Below are 19,009 nucleotides of genomic sequence, written 5' to 3' on the forward strand. Positions count from 1 at the left end.
CTCCATTTTCCTTTCTGCGTTTCTCACCAGAGAGATTTTTTGGAAGAAGAATGATGATGTTAGGGGCGTACTTCTAGCCAGTTGAGATCAGTGTTGGGAAGTTGAGGGACAACAGGGTGTTCAATGACGATATTCTGCATGTTGTACATACTTAACTCTGTGAGGCTAAAAATCCAGCAGAGTCTGATTCTCCAGGAAGGCCTTTTCTACAGAAACAGTGTGGATGTTACTCGAGTGGAGCTCTCTGGGGCGGCGTGTATGTGGCAGCTCATGGGGTCTGCCCCGTCTGTACGGTGGGCACTGATCTCCGGCATGCTTGCCCTCCTGAACCGGGCTTCTGGCCGCAGCTTTGCATCATCCCTGTGAACCAGACGATGTTGTTGACGTCATTACATGACAGGAAAGAACATGTATCTGACAGCAGAGTGCATTTTGTAGGCCTTGAATTGCTAATAATAGTGAAATAAAATCAGGTAGTTTTGTACTTTTCAAAATATTTCATCATTTGGTCAGTTGCACTGTGGCAGTGCTGGGGAATCTGTAAAAATCCTCCTATATTAACCAGTCTGCGTGGCTTTCTTCCTGTTAGGTTTCCAGATCTAGCTCAGTTCAGTCCTATCAGACTTGCTAGGCCTGACAAGATCTTTGAGCTTTCATTCTTTCCTCTGTTCGAGTTGAACAGCCATAATTCAGTATGTCCTGGGATCTCAGAGACTGTTCGGTGCCAGACGTTAGCTATAGGGGATACATTTGGGGAACAGAGTTGTTTACTGGCAGTAAGGGAACTAATTCATAGTTGCAAATAATAGTTCAGGAAAAGAGCTGAAAATAAGTGTAAAGAAGTTTGGATTGCTGTCAGAGAAGAGGAAGTACTTTCTTTTAGGAAGGAGAACTTGTGTATTGTGCAAGAAGAGCAAAGAGGACCTACTAGTGTCCTCCTCCCAGCGGGAGGACTCTGAGACTGTCCTCCTCCCAGCGGGAGGACTCTGAGACTGTCCTCCTCCCAGCGGGAGGACTCTGAGACTGTCCTCCTCCCAGCGGGAGGACTCTGAGACTATCCTCCTCCTAGCGGGAGGACTCTGAGACTGTCCTCCTCCTAGCGGGAGGACTTGGAGACTGTCCTCCTCCCAAGTGGGAGGATTCAGGGACTGTCCTCTTCCCAGCCGGAGGACTCTGAGACTGTCTTCCAGCAGAGGACTTGGAGACTGTCCTCCTCCTAAGTGGGAGGACTCAGACTGTCCTCCTCCCAGCAAGAGAACTCTGAGACTGTTCTTCCAGCAGGAGGACTCAAACACTGTTTTCTTTGCTCTCTGTGTCTTGTTTAGGCCATGACTGCTGTGAGACCGTGAAGGTGCTGCTCTGTGCTTCCAAGGAGGGCCTTCCCGTGTTTGTGGTGGCCGAAGAAGACTTCCAGTTCATCCAGGATGAGGCGTATGATGCAGCCCAGTTCCTCGCGACCAGTGCTGGGAATCAGCAGGCCCTGAACTTCACTCGTTTTCTTGACCGATCAGGACCCCCATCTGGGGATGTGAATTCCCTTGACGAGAAGGTCGCCCTGGCGTTCAGACACCTGAAGCTGCCGGCGGAGTGGAACGTGTTGGGGACGGATCAGACTTTGCAGGGTAAGCACTTAATGACCCGCAGAGAGACTGAATTTAGAATACTTTGATTTCTCAGTGGGCCTGCTTCTGTACGATCATTGTCCTCACGCCTTTCACAGTAGCTGGGTAGATCTCGCAGTTACTGGAGTAGAGCGGCCTTGCCGCCTTCTCTTCTCGGAGCTGTTAAACCTGTTCTTGCAGTGAAAGGCCCCAAGCAGGAGCTTGGTGTGGCTGTGTGCGGCCGCCGTTTGCAGCAGAGGGCGGCGCACGCGGCACTGGGCTGCGGGTCTGCAGTTCTCACGTGTCCTCCCAAGCACAGGAAGCCTGTCCTTCGTGAGGACAGTAGCAGAGTAATTTTTGTCATCCTTTTGGTATTTCATTATCAAAGAGCTTTCATTATTGTATTCTGAAGTTTTTGAGAGACTCCATGGAATTAGAGGAACAAAAAGATGGGGGATTGAGGTGGGAGGGGGGCACCAGAGCTGCCTGGCCTCTGTGAAACCCCACACTTCTTTAACCAGAGCCATTTCACTCTTCACTTATTTTATCTACTGGCTTTCCATGTGAGAGTTCACGGAAGGAAGGGTTCCACTTAAAAAAAAAAAAAAAAAAAAAGCACTGGCATAGTAACCATGTGTTCCTCTTAGGGGTTTTCCTACATAATCATTTGTGTAGCAGATGCGTATCTACTAGATGTCATGGTTTTATGACTGTATTTAAATGAAAGAGTATATGCATGGGGTCTAATAAGTAACACGCTCTTTGCCTCCCGAGTTCAAGTCGAATGGAAAGGTTTAGGAGTTATGCAGATGGAGGTCAGAAGGTTTGCTTTGCTACTGATGACAGCTCGTTGGGCTGCTGATGCTTCATCTGCCAGAAGGGTTTGCTCCCCTTCCTGCTTTATCTCTGAAAGAGGTGGACAGTCACGACGCTGCCCTTCAGTGGCCGCCCAGCTCTGATCATCGTACTCCATAGGGAGAGCAGGCCAGAAGTCACCCTCTCTGCCTGAGAGCAGATCTTGAGCAGGAACACCCAGAGGGGACTGGGTCAGGGGTGTGCTCCGCGGCTGCTCTCACAGACTTCCTCCCATGGAAGAAGGCTACAGAGGTATTTGCCAGCTTTGGTCCTCTGAAAGCTGTGGCCAGGGGCGGCAGTGGTGTCCCTCAGCATCTGGGGCTGGCTGCGGTAAGCTGCCTGCCTCAGTGAAATAAAAAGGGAAACGCGGACTCTAAGGTCCCATCAAGGAAGGACGCATTTATCCTTTTCTCTACCTAATTAATATAGACCAAGGAGCCCCTCCACTGCTAAGGTCTAAAGATCAAAGTATTTGCCACCATTGAGGACAAGAGCACTTTTTCAGAAACCTCCCGTTGAGGCTTTATGCCGCAAGCCCCTCCTGTTCTGTATTGCTATGGCTGCGGGAACTCTGGTTGCTGTGTACACGTCCATGTCAAGATGGGGTCACCTTCGTCATTTACGGGGCTTATGGTGTTTTTATGGTTTTGTTTTTGTCTTGAAAGAAGGCACAGGAGTGGGATTATTTGTTCATGTTACCATGATTAAAAAGAGCTGTTAGAAAGAGCACAGGTCTGAAACTTCAGGCCTGTCACTTCCCCTCTCTGGGCCTTAGCCTCCCTGCCTTTCATAGGGAACTGGCCAGCTTTTGCCACGTGCTTCTTTGGTTTCTGTTGCACAAAATTGCTCAAGCGGTACTAGCAAAAGCTGAATCAAGTTTGAATGGTTAGGGAAGTGTGTTAAAGACCACAGTGAGGTACCGTTGCCCACCTGTTAGAATGGGTAAAATAAAAAATACCAGGGGCTAGCAAGGCCGCAGAAAAGTGCCTGCTACAGTGCTAGTGGGAGTGCAGAATGATACAAGCGCGCGAACACAGTTCGGCAGTTTCTTCCAAGGTTAAGTGTACATTTACTATGTGACCCGGCAGTTCCACATTTGGCTGTTTATTCTAGAGAAATGAAAACTTCTATTTACTCGGAAAATCTTTGTACAGATATGCATACACCAGCGTTATTTATAATCATTCAAAACTGTAGACAACCCAGATCTCGGTCATTGGGTGAATATGTAAACCAGTAATGATATGTCCATACGGGGGACACCACTCATGAAAAAGGGGGATATAACATTGAAAAATAATAAAGGGGACAAATTGTTGGGGGGTCCAAATGCAGCAGCCTGGATGCATTTTGCTGGGTAAAGTCCATTTCCAAAGGTTACATAGTGTGTGATTCTACTTGTGTGGTAGTCTAAAAAGGGCAAAACTATGGGAACAGGAAACAGATGAGTAGTTTGCAGGGACTAGGAGTGGGGCTGAGGTCTGACTGCAGGGGGCGGGGGCTGCCATGTGGGAGCTTTTTGGATGTTGGAACAGCTTTATGTCTTGGTGGTGGTGGTTAGAACAATCTGTGCTTGTGTTCAGACTCACAGGACTGTATACCCCCACAAGCCAGTTTCATTGTACATAAGTTACAAATAATTAAAAGAACAACAAAAAAACTGGACAAGTTAGGTGTATGTACATTGGAAGGTGAAACGCACGCATGGAACTCGATAGACCTACCTTGAAGTCAGCACCTGGGGTCAGGAGCCTGATTGATGTAAGTGCCAGATCCGCATTCTGCGGCAGAGTTGTTCCCTCCCTGGTGGGCTAGAGCCTGCACCACCAGCTACCTGAAAGGCAGTGAGGCACCGGTCACGAGGTGCATGCTGCTGAGGGACGAATGTAAAGAAGCATTCTCACATCAGTGAGTTGCCAAGATTGTTAAAGGAAGCAGGTACGAGGGGCGCCTGGGTAGCTCAGTGGGTCAAGCCTCTGCCTTCGGCTCAGGGTCCTGGGATCAAGCCCTGCATCGGGCTCTCTGCTCAGCAAGGAACCTGCTCCCTCCTCGCCCCCCCCCCCCACTCTGCCTGCCTCTCTGCCTGCTTGTGATCTCTGTCTGTCAAATAAGTAAATAAAGTCTTTAAAAAAAAAAAAAAAGGAAGCAGGCACGAAGCAGGCTTGTCGCCTGGGGTGAAGAGGCAGGTACACAGGGTGCCCTGTTACATAACGGGACTCCTTGCTGTTGAAGGTTAGGATGTTGACAGTTGTTCCAGCCTGATATTTGCACAAAGGGGTCATACGAGATTTGTGGTTAACCCTCCCACTCTGTTTAGATGCAGTGCTTTTTAACTGTTTCCAGGTCAGTGACTCCTTTGAAAATAGCTTAGATCTCTCCTCAGAATGAAGTGCATCCAGCTGCCTACCCGGAGAACCCGGACATGTTTTGTAGGACTTCCTGGTCTCCCTGCGCAGCAGGCGTGAACATGACACTGAGAACTCTTGGTTTCGAGGTGATACTGTCCTGTGGGCAGGGGGCTCCACTTGTCTATAGCCTGGCTTCGTTGCAAGAGTTTGTGCAAAGTCTTCACCTCTGGTTCCCTTTCTTTATCTGTCAAATGGAGGAAGACCTCCTGGGAGAGTGTGAGCTGGTGGATAAGCATTTTGTTTTGAATATACCTTGACCACCGTCCAGTAACCTGTTAGAGACAGAACATCAATGAGCTCTATAAGGGACTTAAGCTGTCCTGTAGAAGGCTGCCACAGGACAGCACGGGAAAAACGGTTCCTTGAGGCAGAACAAGGCTGTTTTGCTTTTGCTTTTACTGATCTCTAAAGTTACTCTTCACTTTAAACCACGAGTGGGAGGGAGGGAGTTTGTCCGTCTAGTCCTTCCATCCGCAGTTACATAAAGGAACTTCTCTGCTGTCCTTTTGGCCTTAGTTCTGCTCTAAACATCAGCAATAAGGTTGCATCTGGGTGGAGGGTGAATGATGGGGCGGGGAGAGCTTCCCTGTGAGTGAGCAAGTCTCACTTCTTGGCCCTGCTGCTCAGTCCCTCTGTGGCTCGCAAAGGTCGAAGTTTGAAGGTTGGGTGAATGGAGATGATTTTCACCTGAAAGACCCTGTAGGGTAGCAGGGGCCGGCCGGCTGCAGACTAGCTCTGAAGAAAGGGTGGAGGAGAAAGTCCTGGGGGAGATCTTCATTCCCAGTCACCGGTATTATATGGCTGAATGAAAAGATCTTATCATCTTTTGGGGTGGGAATCCTCCCCACAAGGAGAAATTTGGGTGGAGAGAAGGATTAGACAGTTTTAAAAAAGACTGCACCCAAAACAGCCAGGGCGGTCTCAGTTCTGTGTATCTGACGTTGGTTACTAGAACCTCAACCTAATTGTTTGGTGTTTTAATTCCCACACCCCTTCCGTGAGAGTTTTTCCTTAGCTACACTCTCTAATATTTGTATCCTTTTTCAGCTATCATTGTTGCTAAAAAATAAAGTAATAAAATAATAAAATATAAAAAGACCACTGGGGATTTTTTTCTTGGCAGAGGGTTAATATCTGTTGATTTCCAGGACAAGCACTTCCTGGTCATGGCAGGACTTCAGCTCCAAAAGGTTTTGTTGCCTCTCAAACCTTGATTATGTGGCAGGGCTACAGGTGTCCTTTTCGACAAGCCCATCGCTCACACTGGCCCACCGTTTTCCCTCCCCGTGGAGTGTGAGAATTCCTGCCTCGTGCGGAGCTGCAGGCTTATCCAAGAGGTGGTTCAGAACAGCAGGGAGAATGGTGATTTTGGAGTCACGTAGGTATGAATTCAGAGAGTACTGTGAGCAGGGCATTTAGGTGGATTGATGGGGAAGGAAATGTAGTCTTTGAATGCTATACTGTTCACAGAATTTAGAACATTTTGCTTCATCAGAAAATCTGACTTTGAGAAAGTATGCTGCAGCATACTTACCATGAATGTCTGCTAGGCATGTCAGCTTTCTCTGCAGGTCGGAGGGAATGGGTGTGGGAATGAGGTTGCTCAAGTGGATAGCAAGTGAGACTTAAGGCATTTTCTGCTACCTTCTCTGTGAGTGGAAGCCGGGCCTCCATAGAGATTTTTCCAGTTGAGCATGGTTAAATGGGAAAGCCCGCGAACCAACCTATGGCCTGTGAAATAAATTACAGCCTAAAGGAAACAGAGAAGTATCAAGAGTATTCAGAAGGGAGACTCCCAGGTATAATTTTCTTTAAGAAACCAAAGAAAAATTTAGAACAGAGTTCCTATTTGTCCTTTAAAAGCTCAAAGAAGTCAGATCTATTATGAAATTAGAAAAGGAAGCAACCAGAACAGTAAGTTTAGGGAGTATCTACTAAATATGCAGGAAGCCCCTCGGTCAGGGTTCAACCAGAGCATCAGAACGAGCAGAAGAAATGTGCATTAAGACTTCTTGCATGGCGTGCCTTACGCGATTGTGGGGGCTGGTCAAGGAGGTCCAAGATTCGCAGGGCAGGAGTAGAGGAGAAGACCATGGGCAAGCTCAGACCCACTGAAATGAGCCAAAACTGTCATCCTCAGTGAGTCAGGAAGGGGAGATCTGGAGCAGGCTGGAGTTCCAAGAGCACAGGCTCAGGCCAGCCTCCAGGGGAAACCTCAGCCCTGCTTTTAAAGCCTTCCAGCTGATTTAGTTAGACCTACCCAGATTATCTGGGATAATCTTCCTTATTAAATCAACTGATTAGGGGCTTTAATTACATCTGCAGAGATGAGGGCAAAGATGGAAAGAGAGTTGCTTGAAATGATGCAGGGACATCCAGAATCCCATAACGTAATTAAATTCAAACTGGGGACAAAGGACTCAGTTGACATCACAGGAAATGCAGTTAGTGATCTGAAGGACAAAGTTGAGTAACTCACAGAATACAGAGGGAAAAGACAAAGGATCATGAGAGGAAGAAATACGGAAGATAGAGACCAGAGAACAGAAATTGGTCCTAAATTGTGGGTGTGCTGGAGTTTAAACGGAGACAAAAGAAATAAAAGCAGTAATGAAGGCTAAGTTGGGTAAACATTTTTATTTATTGGAGGAAAACATGAAAAGGTTCTTTGTAAACCACATGAGCTCCCTTGCCTGATTGCTTTTTACAAAAAGAGGGTGGAGTTAATGGAGAGGGTATGGTCTCTAGAGTTCACAGAAGAATTTTCAAATCTTGATGATTCTTGTTGTGGGTAAGTTATTAACCTGTCTTTGCCTCAACCTGAGGATGGTGAGACCTCATGGGGTTATTGTGAGTGGGAAAAGCGCTAATACAAAATACATAGTCCAGAGCAGACATCTAGCGGGTCCTGACCACGCATCACACTTCTGGTCGTCTGTTAATTGCATAAAGGGGTCAACCTACAAGTGCATGTGGCACCTTCTGCTCAGGACCTTAGAATCAGATCTGGGGAGGACGCAGGTGCTGGAACCAAGGTGCCAGCTTGAGCAGGTGCGTGGCTTTGTTTTTGGAGCTGACTCAGCAAATCAGGGGTCGGAAGTGGTGAGGCTGTAAAGAAGACTGCTGTGAGGGGGTGTGAAGGTGTCACGTAGTGAGGCAGGAATTGACCAGTCTCTAAAAAGTCACATAGTTCCTGCTCGTAGCCTTATTAGCTTTTTGGTTTTGATAAGGACGTCAGAGTGCTTGTAAACAACTGTAAGGCACAAGTCAGGTGGTGATATTTGATCTTCTGTGAAGGTTCTTTCTGCCCTTTTGTCTGGCCCTGCCACCTGCTCTGAGGTCTTGATTATTATGGTTTGTACCTGCCCATGCAGGGTTTCTTCTGGGGTGTTGATCTCTTTGCAGCCATGTGTCTCAGCTGAACACCCTGTGAATTCTTGAATTAGTGTGCGTAGTTCTGTAGGAAAAATGTAAAATACAAAAGATCAGTTTTGCATCTAAAAATTTACCTTGGTAATAGGGAGACTAGACTGAAAGACACGTGACACTGGAAAGCCTTTCGCTGTAAAATCGCTGGTTCAAAGCTGGATTCGTTTTTCACTGCTAGTCACATGAGCAGCACGGACTTGAGTGTAAGGAGGAAGCAGTGGGGTCCAGGAAGTCTGGGAATGCCCAGGAAAAAAGTTGAGACCCGTGGTAGCCACGGAGAAGGAGAGGAGGCTGGCACCGCTCCTGGGCGCCATTCCCATTGCAGTGTCTGAGTGGCGCCCCCTGGAGGTGAGTCCCGCCCAGCCTGTGGGGCCTGGTACCGCAGCCCTGCTGTGGCTTCATCCCAGGTTGGGCACAGGGGATGGCCTGAGGAAGAGAGAGTTTGTTGGTGAACCTGGAACGGAATCTGAAGTCTGAGAGGAGAGAGCCGGGAAAGGGAGGGAAGCCTGGCTTTGAGGGCGGATCTTGTAGCTCGTCTTTATCCCCGCACTCCGCCTGCCTCCGTCCTGCGTGTGAGGTGAAGGTGCCCCACCGAGGGATGCAGAAATGAAGCTCTGAGACGTAAGAATGGTTCGGGCCCAGTCTCAGGTGGTAAATGGCCAGTTCCAAACCCAGATTTGGAATGCCTCCCGAGCCCTTCCTCATTTGACCACTTTCAGCGTGACTCGCTGTACTAAAGAGGGGCCTTCCCCGTAAGTGAAATAAGCCCAAGTGCACGTTTTTCTTACTGAACTTACTAGTATATTATCTTAAAATTAGGCTTATTATGCCTGGAGATGCATTTCTTTCATTAAACAAAGCCAAAAAAAAGCTGGCTGTGCTGGTAATTTGATTTGCCCTTAATGTGGGGGAATAGAAGGACCTGTGTGTACTTAACAAGCAGAACCTGTTCTTAGTGTTTACCTAGCCAGCTCCTGTCTGGGTGTTATTTTTTCTTTAATTATACCTTTTACAATACACCCATCTAAGCCCCAACAGCTATTCCCCATGTGTCCCCACATTGTGAGGCTGCATCCTCCCCACCCCACCTTCTTGTTTAAGGAAAAGAACACATGTGTGAATTCACTCTTACAAATCCGCCCATATAGATGGTTTGCACAAATGTGGTAAATCAGGATATAGAATGTCATGGTTCTCTTCGGAGACTTTGCTTCTTAAACTCTGTTCAGCTTTGTTCCATCTTTACGCAAGAGCTGGTCGCAGCCCGCCACCGTCAAGCCTGTTTATGTTGTGGTTTAACTCTAGGATCTTAGGTACTTGGAGTCCGCAGTGCTCACGTAACTTGTCTTTCTGTTTGTTTGCTTGTCGTTTTCACGTTCTCTGTACTGATTTTCTCTCCCACATACAGATGGCGGCCCCCGGGAGACGCTGATGCATTTTGCTGTGCGGCTGGGGCTGCTGAGGTTGACGTGGTTCCTGTTGCAGAAGCCAGGTGGTCGCGGGGCTCTCAGCGTCCACAACCAGGAAGGAGCGACACCTGTGAGCCTGGCCTTGGAGCGGGGTTATCACAAGCTGCACCGGCTTCTAACTGAGTAAGTGCTCCTTCTCGCTCTTTCCTTCCCCTCATGCCTGGCCCCACCCCCCCCACCCCTTGCTTCATAGCAGCGCCGCCCACTTGGCATCTCCAAGTGAGTTTGCCGGGAACTAAAACCTCAGCTCTGTGCCTTGCCTTCTGCCGGAGGCTGGTAAGCTCGCTCCTGCTAACCACTTCATTTGTGAGACGCAAACGTAAGTCCTGTTGCCAGCTTCTCTCCCTGCCTCCCTGCTTCTCGCCTCTTGATATTTCACTGAACCCTAAGACGAGGTCTCGTCTGTGGGGGCAGCATTCCCCGACCACGTATGTAGCTTATTCTGACTTGGTACAAGAGAAGATTTTTCTCTGCCATATATTTTCTCAGTTATGTCTTCAAGACAAGTTAATTAGAAACAAATATCTGAATGTAATCATTGCATGCAGAAAATATGCTGAACCACTGGGTTTGGGTCTGATTGTAATTTCCATGAATAAAATCAAGAGCCGTGGTCTCTTCATATGAGAAGCAGGAGAAAGCCACCGAGTTGTCCTGGAGACGGGCGGTAGGGAGTCCTGCGCGTCTGCACTCTTTGGCTGGACGCTCTGACTCTTCATAGAGTCTTTCGAAGGAAGGTTGTCAGTCAGAACATTGGAGGAGGCCTTTTCTCTTGTAGAAGAAGAGAAGTACATTACAGCAGCCGACTGTTTCCCCTGGAATATTTATAAAAGGCAGAAACTTCAGCTGTAGTTTCTCTTGTTTAATACATAGTTTTTATTATTTTACGGTCACCACATCTTTTCAGCCACATAGTCTGACCGAGAATAAACCCTGTGGGATTCACGTTCTTCACTAATCGAGGGACCCTCATAAGTTAAGTGGATATTCCCAAATTCCCAGTCTTTTGCTCCTGTTAGACTTAACTTAGTTGCTTTTTATTTTTTGTCATTTGTAGCCATACAGGGGGAGTGGGGGGGGTTCTGGATGGGGCAAGAAGAGACTTCATTTCAGCATGTAAGGCTCCCTGCTCGTACTTACACAGGTCGGGTTTTTAGTCTGTCTGTTGTTGCTTTCACCTGCCCAGATGATAACTTTTCTAGTCAAGTCAGACAAAAGGTTCTTTTCAGAGGCTCTCTGATGGGTGCATGGGATCCCTGACAGTAGGAGGGGCGCTCCTCGTCTCAGATGAGCTCCGGATACTTGAGCTCTACTGCGACAGTATTCCAGGAGTGATCGGTTCCATTCCTTCGTACTTCCCATCTGGCGGGTGATTCGATTCCTTCTGCTGTTCGCCTCAGGGCTTTCTCACAGAAATTGAAACAGTTAACTCTGCATTAAATGCTGCCCTTCGAGAGCATTTCCTCTAAGTGTAACCTTGTAGCTCTGGGTTTTTGCTGGGAAGCAGAGTTGGTTAAGGATTGCTATCCAAATGGGGAAATAGAGTGATTACAACAGCTTTATTATATGTTTGGTGAGGATGTCACAAGACTGCGGCGCAGCTTTAAGGAAACCAGAGTGTTTGTTCTTGGAGAAGATTTTTTGGCTTGCTTTATAGTACGAGCTCTGTTCCATATGCGAAAGCCACTCACCTCCTTTTGAAGGGAAAGCCAACTTGAGAAATCTTCAAATGGGGGACCACAATAGGACGTTGAAATCAGCAAATTAAAAAAATGGGAAGGAGGTGATTTTACTCCATCACTCAATTTTACCATGATGTTAATAGACTTTGCTAGAATTTCAACTGTAGGTCAGGAGAGATCATCATTAACGGATAAGGAGGAGAGTGAGATCCAGAGAGGCTGTGACAGGATCAGGGTGACAAGGTGGCTCAGTCAGAGCCAGAAGCCAGATCACCTAAGAAGCTGTTCAGAGCTCCTTCCACTCCTAGGATTCTGAGCAAGGGGCACCAAGAATAGACTGCATGGGCTCCGCGGCCTTTACAGTCCCAGGCAGAAGTTTACACACGTGTTTCTGAGCGAGGAGTTTGTCTTGTGAAACTCACAGGATGGTTTATGAAAAGCTAAGGGTTGTTCCACGTGTGACGCCATCTAATGATTCACTAAGATCTTTAGACTCGAGTGTCCTACCTCTTCCCTTGTTTAAATTAAGTTTCTCCATCGAGGCCCATTTCATTTTATTCTGTCTTTTCAATTAATATGAAATTGAGGTAGGGTTACATACATTTTTGCCCTTAGAAAATAACTATTTGCATGCCAGTCTTCATTGAAAATTCAAGTTTATTTCAGTCCTTTTATATGTCTCCCAAAGTAAATTTATTGTTTTCATAACTTGCTGCTTACTGTGGGTTTTTTTTGTTGTTGTTGTTGCTGTTTTTTTTTTTTTTTAATTTTTGGAGGCAGGGGAAGAAGACAGTGCTGATTAGGGTCCAAGTTTTGTTTGTGTTTATGTGTCTGAGGTGTGTTAGATAATTCATTTTGATAAATGGAGTCACTTCTGTGTGAAAATCAATTCTGCTGTCCTTGGAAGTGAAAGATAATCTAAATATGACCCACGTCTTTTGAGAACTCTTGAATTGATACTAAATCCTAGCAGATAGCAGTAATTGTTAGGATGTTTTTGATAGCTTCCCTTTTCTGTAATCTGTTATTATTAACTTGCACTGAGTTCAGTGACAGGAAAGGAGAAATTTTTTTGACTCACTGCTCATATTTTGATCTTGCATTATCAATATGGTTGTATTTATGATCGGAAAATTCACCTTAGACAAAATGTCCCAGTCTTGCCTGAGAAGAAATCTTACCCAGAACGCTTAGGCCTCCCCTGCTTTTAGGTAGATGCACAGTTGTCTCCCCCATTTTGAAAAGAAGTCGAACATCCCCTGCCTGAGGTCCCCTAATTAGTGATGGGTAGAAGAGGGAGGGAACCCAAGTCTTGAGGCTCTTGGTTGGGCTAAGGCTAGGAGGTAACATTAGATGGGTGTTGCGTTGGAGTCTCCAGAAGGACACAGGTGTCATTGTGAGATATCCCACACACAACACACAAGCAGGCTGAGGACCTGGATCTCTCCTTTGGGCAAGGGAAAGAGCTGAGACCAAGAGGCAGTTCCAGGTGTAGTGGCTGACGGCTACGTATGCAGACTTTGGAGTCAAACCAGAGTTTGTGGTTTGACTTGGCCATTTGTAGCCATGTCACAGGGCTCAACTTTCTCAGCCTCAGTTTCTCTATCTTCTTAAAAAGAAACAAGGACAAAAATCCTTGCCCCCTGGAATTATAACCAAGTGCCTGATGTGTGTGCTGTGGAGAACCGAGGGTTGTTTGTCACACAGGTGATGGTCATTGCTTAGAGTAGGTACAGGGCAACAGGTACTATAGCTCGAAGAGCGGGCCTGCTTCGAGACAAAGAGCTTAGCTAAAATCGAAACTTTCTCACTTATTAGCCTGTGTGATGGGGAAGAAAGCAGGAAGTCACCTGCCCACCTGAGTTTCTCATCCCTTGGATGCTACCTGGTTGGCCCGTGTCAGCATGCCGCGTTATCCCCAAGTGAGCTGACTGCGGCTCTCTGTCAGACTCTCAGGTGCTCTGTGGAGAAGTTTCTCCTGTAGTTGCATAATCAGTAAGGTGGTAGTTCACCGACCAGTGAAACTCAAATTCCAGTTGAGGGTCTTCCTAGAGTATCTTTTCTGTGATATTTATCGTCAGTCTCTGTGAATTGAAGTTGTAGAGAGATGGGCAGAATTTGTGCTGAGGTGGTCGAGTCTTGAACCCAGGAGCTGCCCCTATGACGCTGTGCTCCCGGGGATCCCCTTCGCTCCTGAAGCGTCAGCTCTGTTTATAACATGGGAGAAACAAGAGAGCCATCTCCAGTGTGAGTTGCTTCGAGAAATAAATGAAGGAATGTACACAGCTACCGATATCAGTGGTGTCCATTACTGCCCTTTCCTTGATTTCCCATTACTTCTAGAGCCAGAATAATTTTTCATACCTTAAAGAAATTTTGCCAAAATCTTAAAAGGATTTCTAGGCAGCATGTGGTTGTCCCTGCTTTAGATACTTCCCCAGAGTTTGAAATCATTCCCTTGGGTAATAGATAGCACTTCTAAAACCATCAGTTTGGTTCTCTCTCCATGCGGTGACGGGGGACGCCTCTGGGTGGTGGAGCGGGGAGCTCCAGATGCGCGAGGGGGTTGCGGTCGCGGCCGTCCTGCGGGAGGAGCAGGCCTGTAGCGAATGTGGGCTCTGGAGTGCCGGCATGGAAGTGCTGAAATCCCTCCTTTGCCCAGAGAGCATGTTTCAGTGTCCGTCCTCGTGTCATTTTCTGTACCAGCTCAGTAAATCTCTGTGTTTAATGAGGGCCTGCCGCGCACTAGACATCATGGTCGGAAATAGTACGGCTAATATTTTACTTCGGTCTTGGGACAACCTTTCTGAAATCGGCCTTATTTTTGTACTTATTTATGTTGTGTGGGCGAAGTGTGAAGGCTCAGAGAGCTAAGGCAACTAGTCCGAGACTTTATAGAAAGTGATAGGGCTCCTGTCACACACACATTCGTGGAATTCTGTTCCCTGCAATCTTCCCTGTACAAAACCTTGACCAGAGGAGAGACTCCGGAAGAGGCCACCGGGCACAGGATGATGAACACTGCGTTTGGAAAGGGTGAACAGCTTTCTCTTTGGTCCTAGCCTCTGCTTTTCATTCATGTTATCCAGCGGATGGTTTTGAATGTAGTGTTGTTTACACTCGAGCTGTCTTTTTACGTTGGTTCTCTTGACAGCCTAAGGAATAGATAGGTCAGGTGTTGTTATCCCTATTTTATAACTGAGGAAGTGGAGGTGAAGTGAGTGGCTAGAAGTACAAGGCTACAGCGTAACAGAACCAGGCTCAAGGGCAAAGTCCAAGGACCTGTCCAGGTACAGAGGACACGTGTGTGCACATGCAGAGCACAGACGCAGCCTGGCAGACCTGAGGCACTAGGTGGGGGTTTGTTCTTATCTGGTATGGCAGATCGGCTCCTCTCAAAGCGATTCTATTCTCAAGTCCTTCTTTTAACACTTTTATACTTGAAGCCTGGGGTCAGGGTCAGAGGGTACAATGACTACTCCTGTGTACTGATTGCACAATGGAGCGGAGTGCTGTTAAGCAAGACCTTCTGTGGACACAGCGACTGCCTCTTCAGGCTGCTCTCGGCGTCCTCTTGACAAGTGGGCCCTCAGGAGCCCATCGAGCACAAAGCACGTTTGCAGCTTTTGCTTAAGAGGAGAAAGAATGAAGCAAATGTACAAACTTACTTTCAAAAAAGTAGCCAGAGACAGGGATTTTTTTTTTTTTTAAACTTGACATTTCTCTGGCTCAAGTCCCATCTGTCTGTCCATCTTTATGTCTGTCTGTTCACCCATCCCCCTTTCTCACTGTGTGATCTGGGTCTCTGTTCTGGTGAAGATAAGGTTGTAGAACTGAGTGGAAATTGGAAGTGGGGGTGGGCACACACATTTTCTGGGTACCTGCTACTTTGGTACTTCAGTGTGTTCTCATTTAGACCTTCCAGCAAATCCTCTAAGGTGTAAATATAGTCCGTATTCCTCTAGAAATGGGAAAGTTTCTAGAGGCTTAGATAGCCAGCCCAAGGCCGCCAGGAGAGTGAATTGCTGTTCTTCACAAGCCTGTCCTTAGGATGTTTTTAAACTTCTTGATAGGATTTTGTGAGGAAGCATGTTTGATAACATTATCAGTCTTCTAAACAAGATCATTTAATTAGTTGATTCATTGATGTGGTTCTCAATGACTTTTTTTCTTTTTTGGTAAATTCGGAACGGAAGCATTTTGAGAATTTTGACATTTCCTAGTTTTTTTTTTAAGATTTTATTTATTTATTTGACAGAGATCAGAAGTAGGCAGAGGGGCAGGCAGAGAGAGAGAGGAAGGGAAGCAGGCTCTCTGCCCAATGCGGTGCTCGATCCCAGAACCCTGAGATTCATGATCTGAGCCAAAGGCAGAGGCTTGAACCCACTGAGCCACCCAGGTGCCTCGACATTTCCTAGTTTTTTTTTAGAAAACCATTCAAATGGTAATCTCAAGTTTGTTGACCTGTGTGGCAGCATGCTGGAAAATTGCAGAATGCACTTTCCGAGAATAATATATGTATTTATATAACAATAGCACCAGCTGTCATTTATTGTATTTGTGCTAGGCACTTTGCATAAATTCTTGTATATTTTTTTCTCTCTCCAACTCTTTGGAGATGGACATATTCTCATTTCAAAAGGTAATCACCACAGCTGCTAAGTCATGGACCAATAATTTGAAGCAGTTTATAACTATAAAACCTCTGAACTATTACACTGTCTTGGACTTTATAAGAGGATGGATTGGTGTTGCACATTGGTTGGAATAACAAAGCTCTTCCATATGTCTTGTGTTCCCTTGTGTGTACTTCTTGCTCTGTGCATGCAAATGGCCCTAGCCTGTGTTTGCTCTGGGTGCCCTACAACTTCAGGCCTCAGCATTTTTCTTCAGAGAGCTGTAGTCACACAGCTTAACCTCTGGTAGCAGGTTCTCTGTGGCAACAGCACGTGATCTTGACAACATTTCTGACTTCACTGTGGACCCTGGTGGAAGAAAATAGGAGCCTAGAGGATGGACTTGATGGGCGAGTCCGCTATACTCTAGAACATATAAACCTTTCGTAACCATTATATGTGATTTTTATTTGGTCACTTTGGGGAGTTTCCTTAAGGGGATACCTACAGAAAGAATGACTTGGAAATTTTACATGCATGTATTATTAACAGAAATTAAAGCATGTCAAATAATCCTTTTGGCCAAAATCAATATTGGACCAAAGCACCTGGCTGTTCAGCCTTCACCGTGGGAGAGTCGAACATGGGTGTGTCCTGACTGAGAATCACCTAAGAGCCTCACTTTTCTCGTCTGTACAATGGGAAATGCTAACATGTGCATCCTAGGTCTCTTGGGATAAAATGGGAACATGCTTGTGAAGTTCTTAGAAACTGGGCGTGTTCCTCTGCCTGGAGAGCTAGGGAGGAAGACCCATTGTAAATAAGATGACCGCTCAGCTGTGTGTAAAGAGGACCTCTCTGCACCACTGTCCAGCTTCTGACACGTTTTTCTCCTGGTCAGCCTCCCCCACAATGCTAACAATCCCTTGACACAGCCAGGAAGAAGAGCCGCAGTTTCCTCTTGGATTTTGGGGAGTAAATAGTGGTAGGGTGATGTGGGTGTCGTTTTAGTTGTCCGACAGTTAACTCACAAGCAAAGGTTCTGTGCCTTTTTTAAAAACACATAACTCAAAAACTGTCTTCTTTTTTGTTCCTTAGAATTACACCAGCCCTAGAGTATCCCATATAGTCACAATTTGTTGAGTGCCGTGGGAGGGTCAGACACCATGCTGATACTTCACATGCATGCTTGTTGGCTCTCCCAGCAAATCCAGCATTCCCACTTCACAGATGAGGAAACTGAGCCACAGAGAACATTCGGTAACTGACCCAAGATCATACAAGTGGCACCGTCAGAGTAAAGAATGGAAGCAAGTCTGCCTAACTTTCCAGCATGTTCTGGCCATTACCTTAGAAAAGTTTCATTTTCAGTTATTTAACATCGCAGAATTTATAGCAAATCGCTGATACTCAGTTGTTGCTCAAATTATGTGCCCTCTTTCCTCTGCATTCTTTCTGTATTAGTTGAGGGCAGAGTGACAGTATAAGGTCAAAAGAAAAAAAGGAAGGGGAGAAGAACTGAGTATCGTGTGCATGGACGTGAACTAGTCTAGCAGTGTGTTCCTTACAAGCACCTAACATAGTAACCTTCTATCTATTGTGGGGGCATCGGTCACCCTCCGTGCACCCACCCCCCTGTTCCTGGCATTTCGCCTCTCCCGCTGCATTTCTGTGCAGTTGCATTTGATCTCGTAGGACTCCCTAAGGCTCGGCACCGTGGCTGTGAGGTGGCTTCAGGGACGAGATTGCAGCAGCCCTCAGACCAGGAACTAGATGCCGCAGTTCCCGTCAGAGGGAGACTCAGCAAAACGTGCCTTTGGAAGGGCTGCTTTACTCTTAAAGCTGCAGTATGACACCGGGGCCTGGATAGGATGGGCTTGCGGTATTCGTGGTGTTTGAGCCGCCACCAGTGAGTATCTGCTTCCAGACTGACGGGTCGTGGGTCTTCAGTGGTGCTTCTCTGGCACTTGACGTGGCCTTCGCTGATCTCAAGAAGACACATCTTTGAGCCCCCCCCCCCCCCCCCCGTGAATGACTCGGGTTGTTAGTACCGGGAAAATGGTTTTTTCTGCACTCGATTTGACAGGATTTTACATGTATGTTAGCATCAGCCCAGAGTTTTGCTTGAGTTGCATCCTGCTAGGTAAGGTGAGGAGGAGAGGCTGACTGGTTGTTGATTGGGGCCTAGTGGTGGGAATGCTGAAATGCACTCTGTGATTGTTGAATTTTGGTGTTCCACGTACATGAACCTTTGAGTTGGGGGCCAGCCATGGATCCTCTGTTTGGATGCTGTAACCCCATCTCTGAGGAATGGCTTCTTAATGTATGGTTTTCTTGCTATGGATCCTAAAAAAAACTTGTGACAGGAAATCTAATATACCTACTTAGCTTCTGATAAGTATCGTATCAGACTTAACAGTGTGTCTAATTGGAATGTAGTCATTGTTTGACAGTGTTAGAGGGTCATTTTTACACTGGACAATAGAAGGAGGTACAGAAGTTTCATAATTAGGTCTGGGTAAAATTCTGGCCTTTCACTTACTAGCCATATACTTGAACAGATTTTTCCTTATGCCTGTCGTTTCCTCACATGAAAAATGGAAATACACTGATCCCTGCCTCAAAGTTGTTTGGAGGATTATAAGTAAGTTATATTCATCTGATACCAAACTAATAATAGTGTTTTATCCTTTTGTATTTTCACCTTTGTTCTCCTCTTCCTCACATTTTCTCACCCAACTCGGAGTAAAATCCTAGTTGGTACCATGGTCTGCAGAGCCCATGAGACCCTAACCCTGTCCTACTCTGACACCTCATTTTCTGATGTTTGCCTTCTTCCCGTGGCTTTCTCTGCACGGGATCCTTGTGCTCTGCTGTACCCTTTGCCTGTTCTGTCCTGTCCCAGTAACTCCATATGCTGGCTCTTCCATACTGGTCCCTTCTCAGAGA

General features: G+C 46.6%; 1 protein-coding gene and 1 pseudogene across 4 annotated transcripts in view; both read left to right on the forward strand.

Moving 5' to 3' along the window:
• LOC309867306 (syntenin-1 pseudogene) overlaps nucleotides 1-19,009 on the forward strand; it is a 208,042-nt pseudogene that overhangs the window by 186,325 nt on the left and 2,708 nt on the right. The gene's annotated exons all lie outside the window — the stretch shown is intronic.
• The window catches only part of LOC309867303 (A-kinase anchor protein 13-like), a 191,023-nt gene that overhangs the window by 128,982 nt on the left and 43,032 nt on the right, over nucleotides 1-19,009 (forward strand). For all 3 annotated transcript variants that reach the window (XR_014313098.1, XR_014313099.1, XM_082736036.1), the window contains exons 4-5: nucleotides 1,326-1,622; nucleotides 9,702-9,885. Coding sequence is in view for 1 of the 3 variants with exons in the window: in XM_082736036.1 (XP_082592162.1) it covers nucleotides 1,326-1,622; nucleotides 9,702-9,885 (481 nt within the window). In the remaining 2 variants the exon portion in view is untranslated. The remainder of the gene's footprint in view (nucleotides 1-1,325; nucleotides 1,623-9,701; nucleotides 9,886-19,009) is intronic.

This window comes from Mustela nivalis, assembly GCF_964662115.1.
Source record: "Mustela nivalis genome assembly, chromosome: 6".
Lineage (NCBI taxonomy): Eukaryota > Metazoa > Chordata > Mammalia > Carnivora > Mustelidae > Mustela > Mustela nivalis.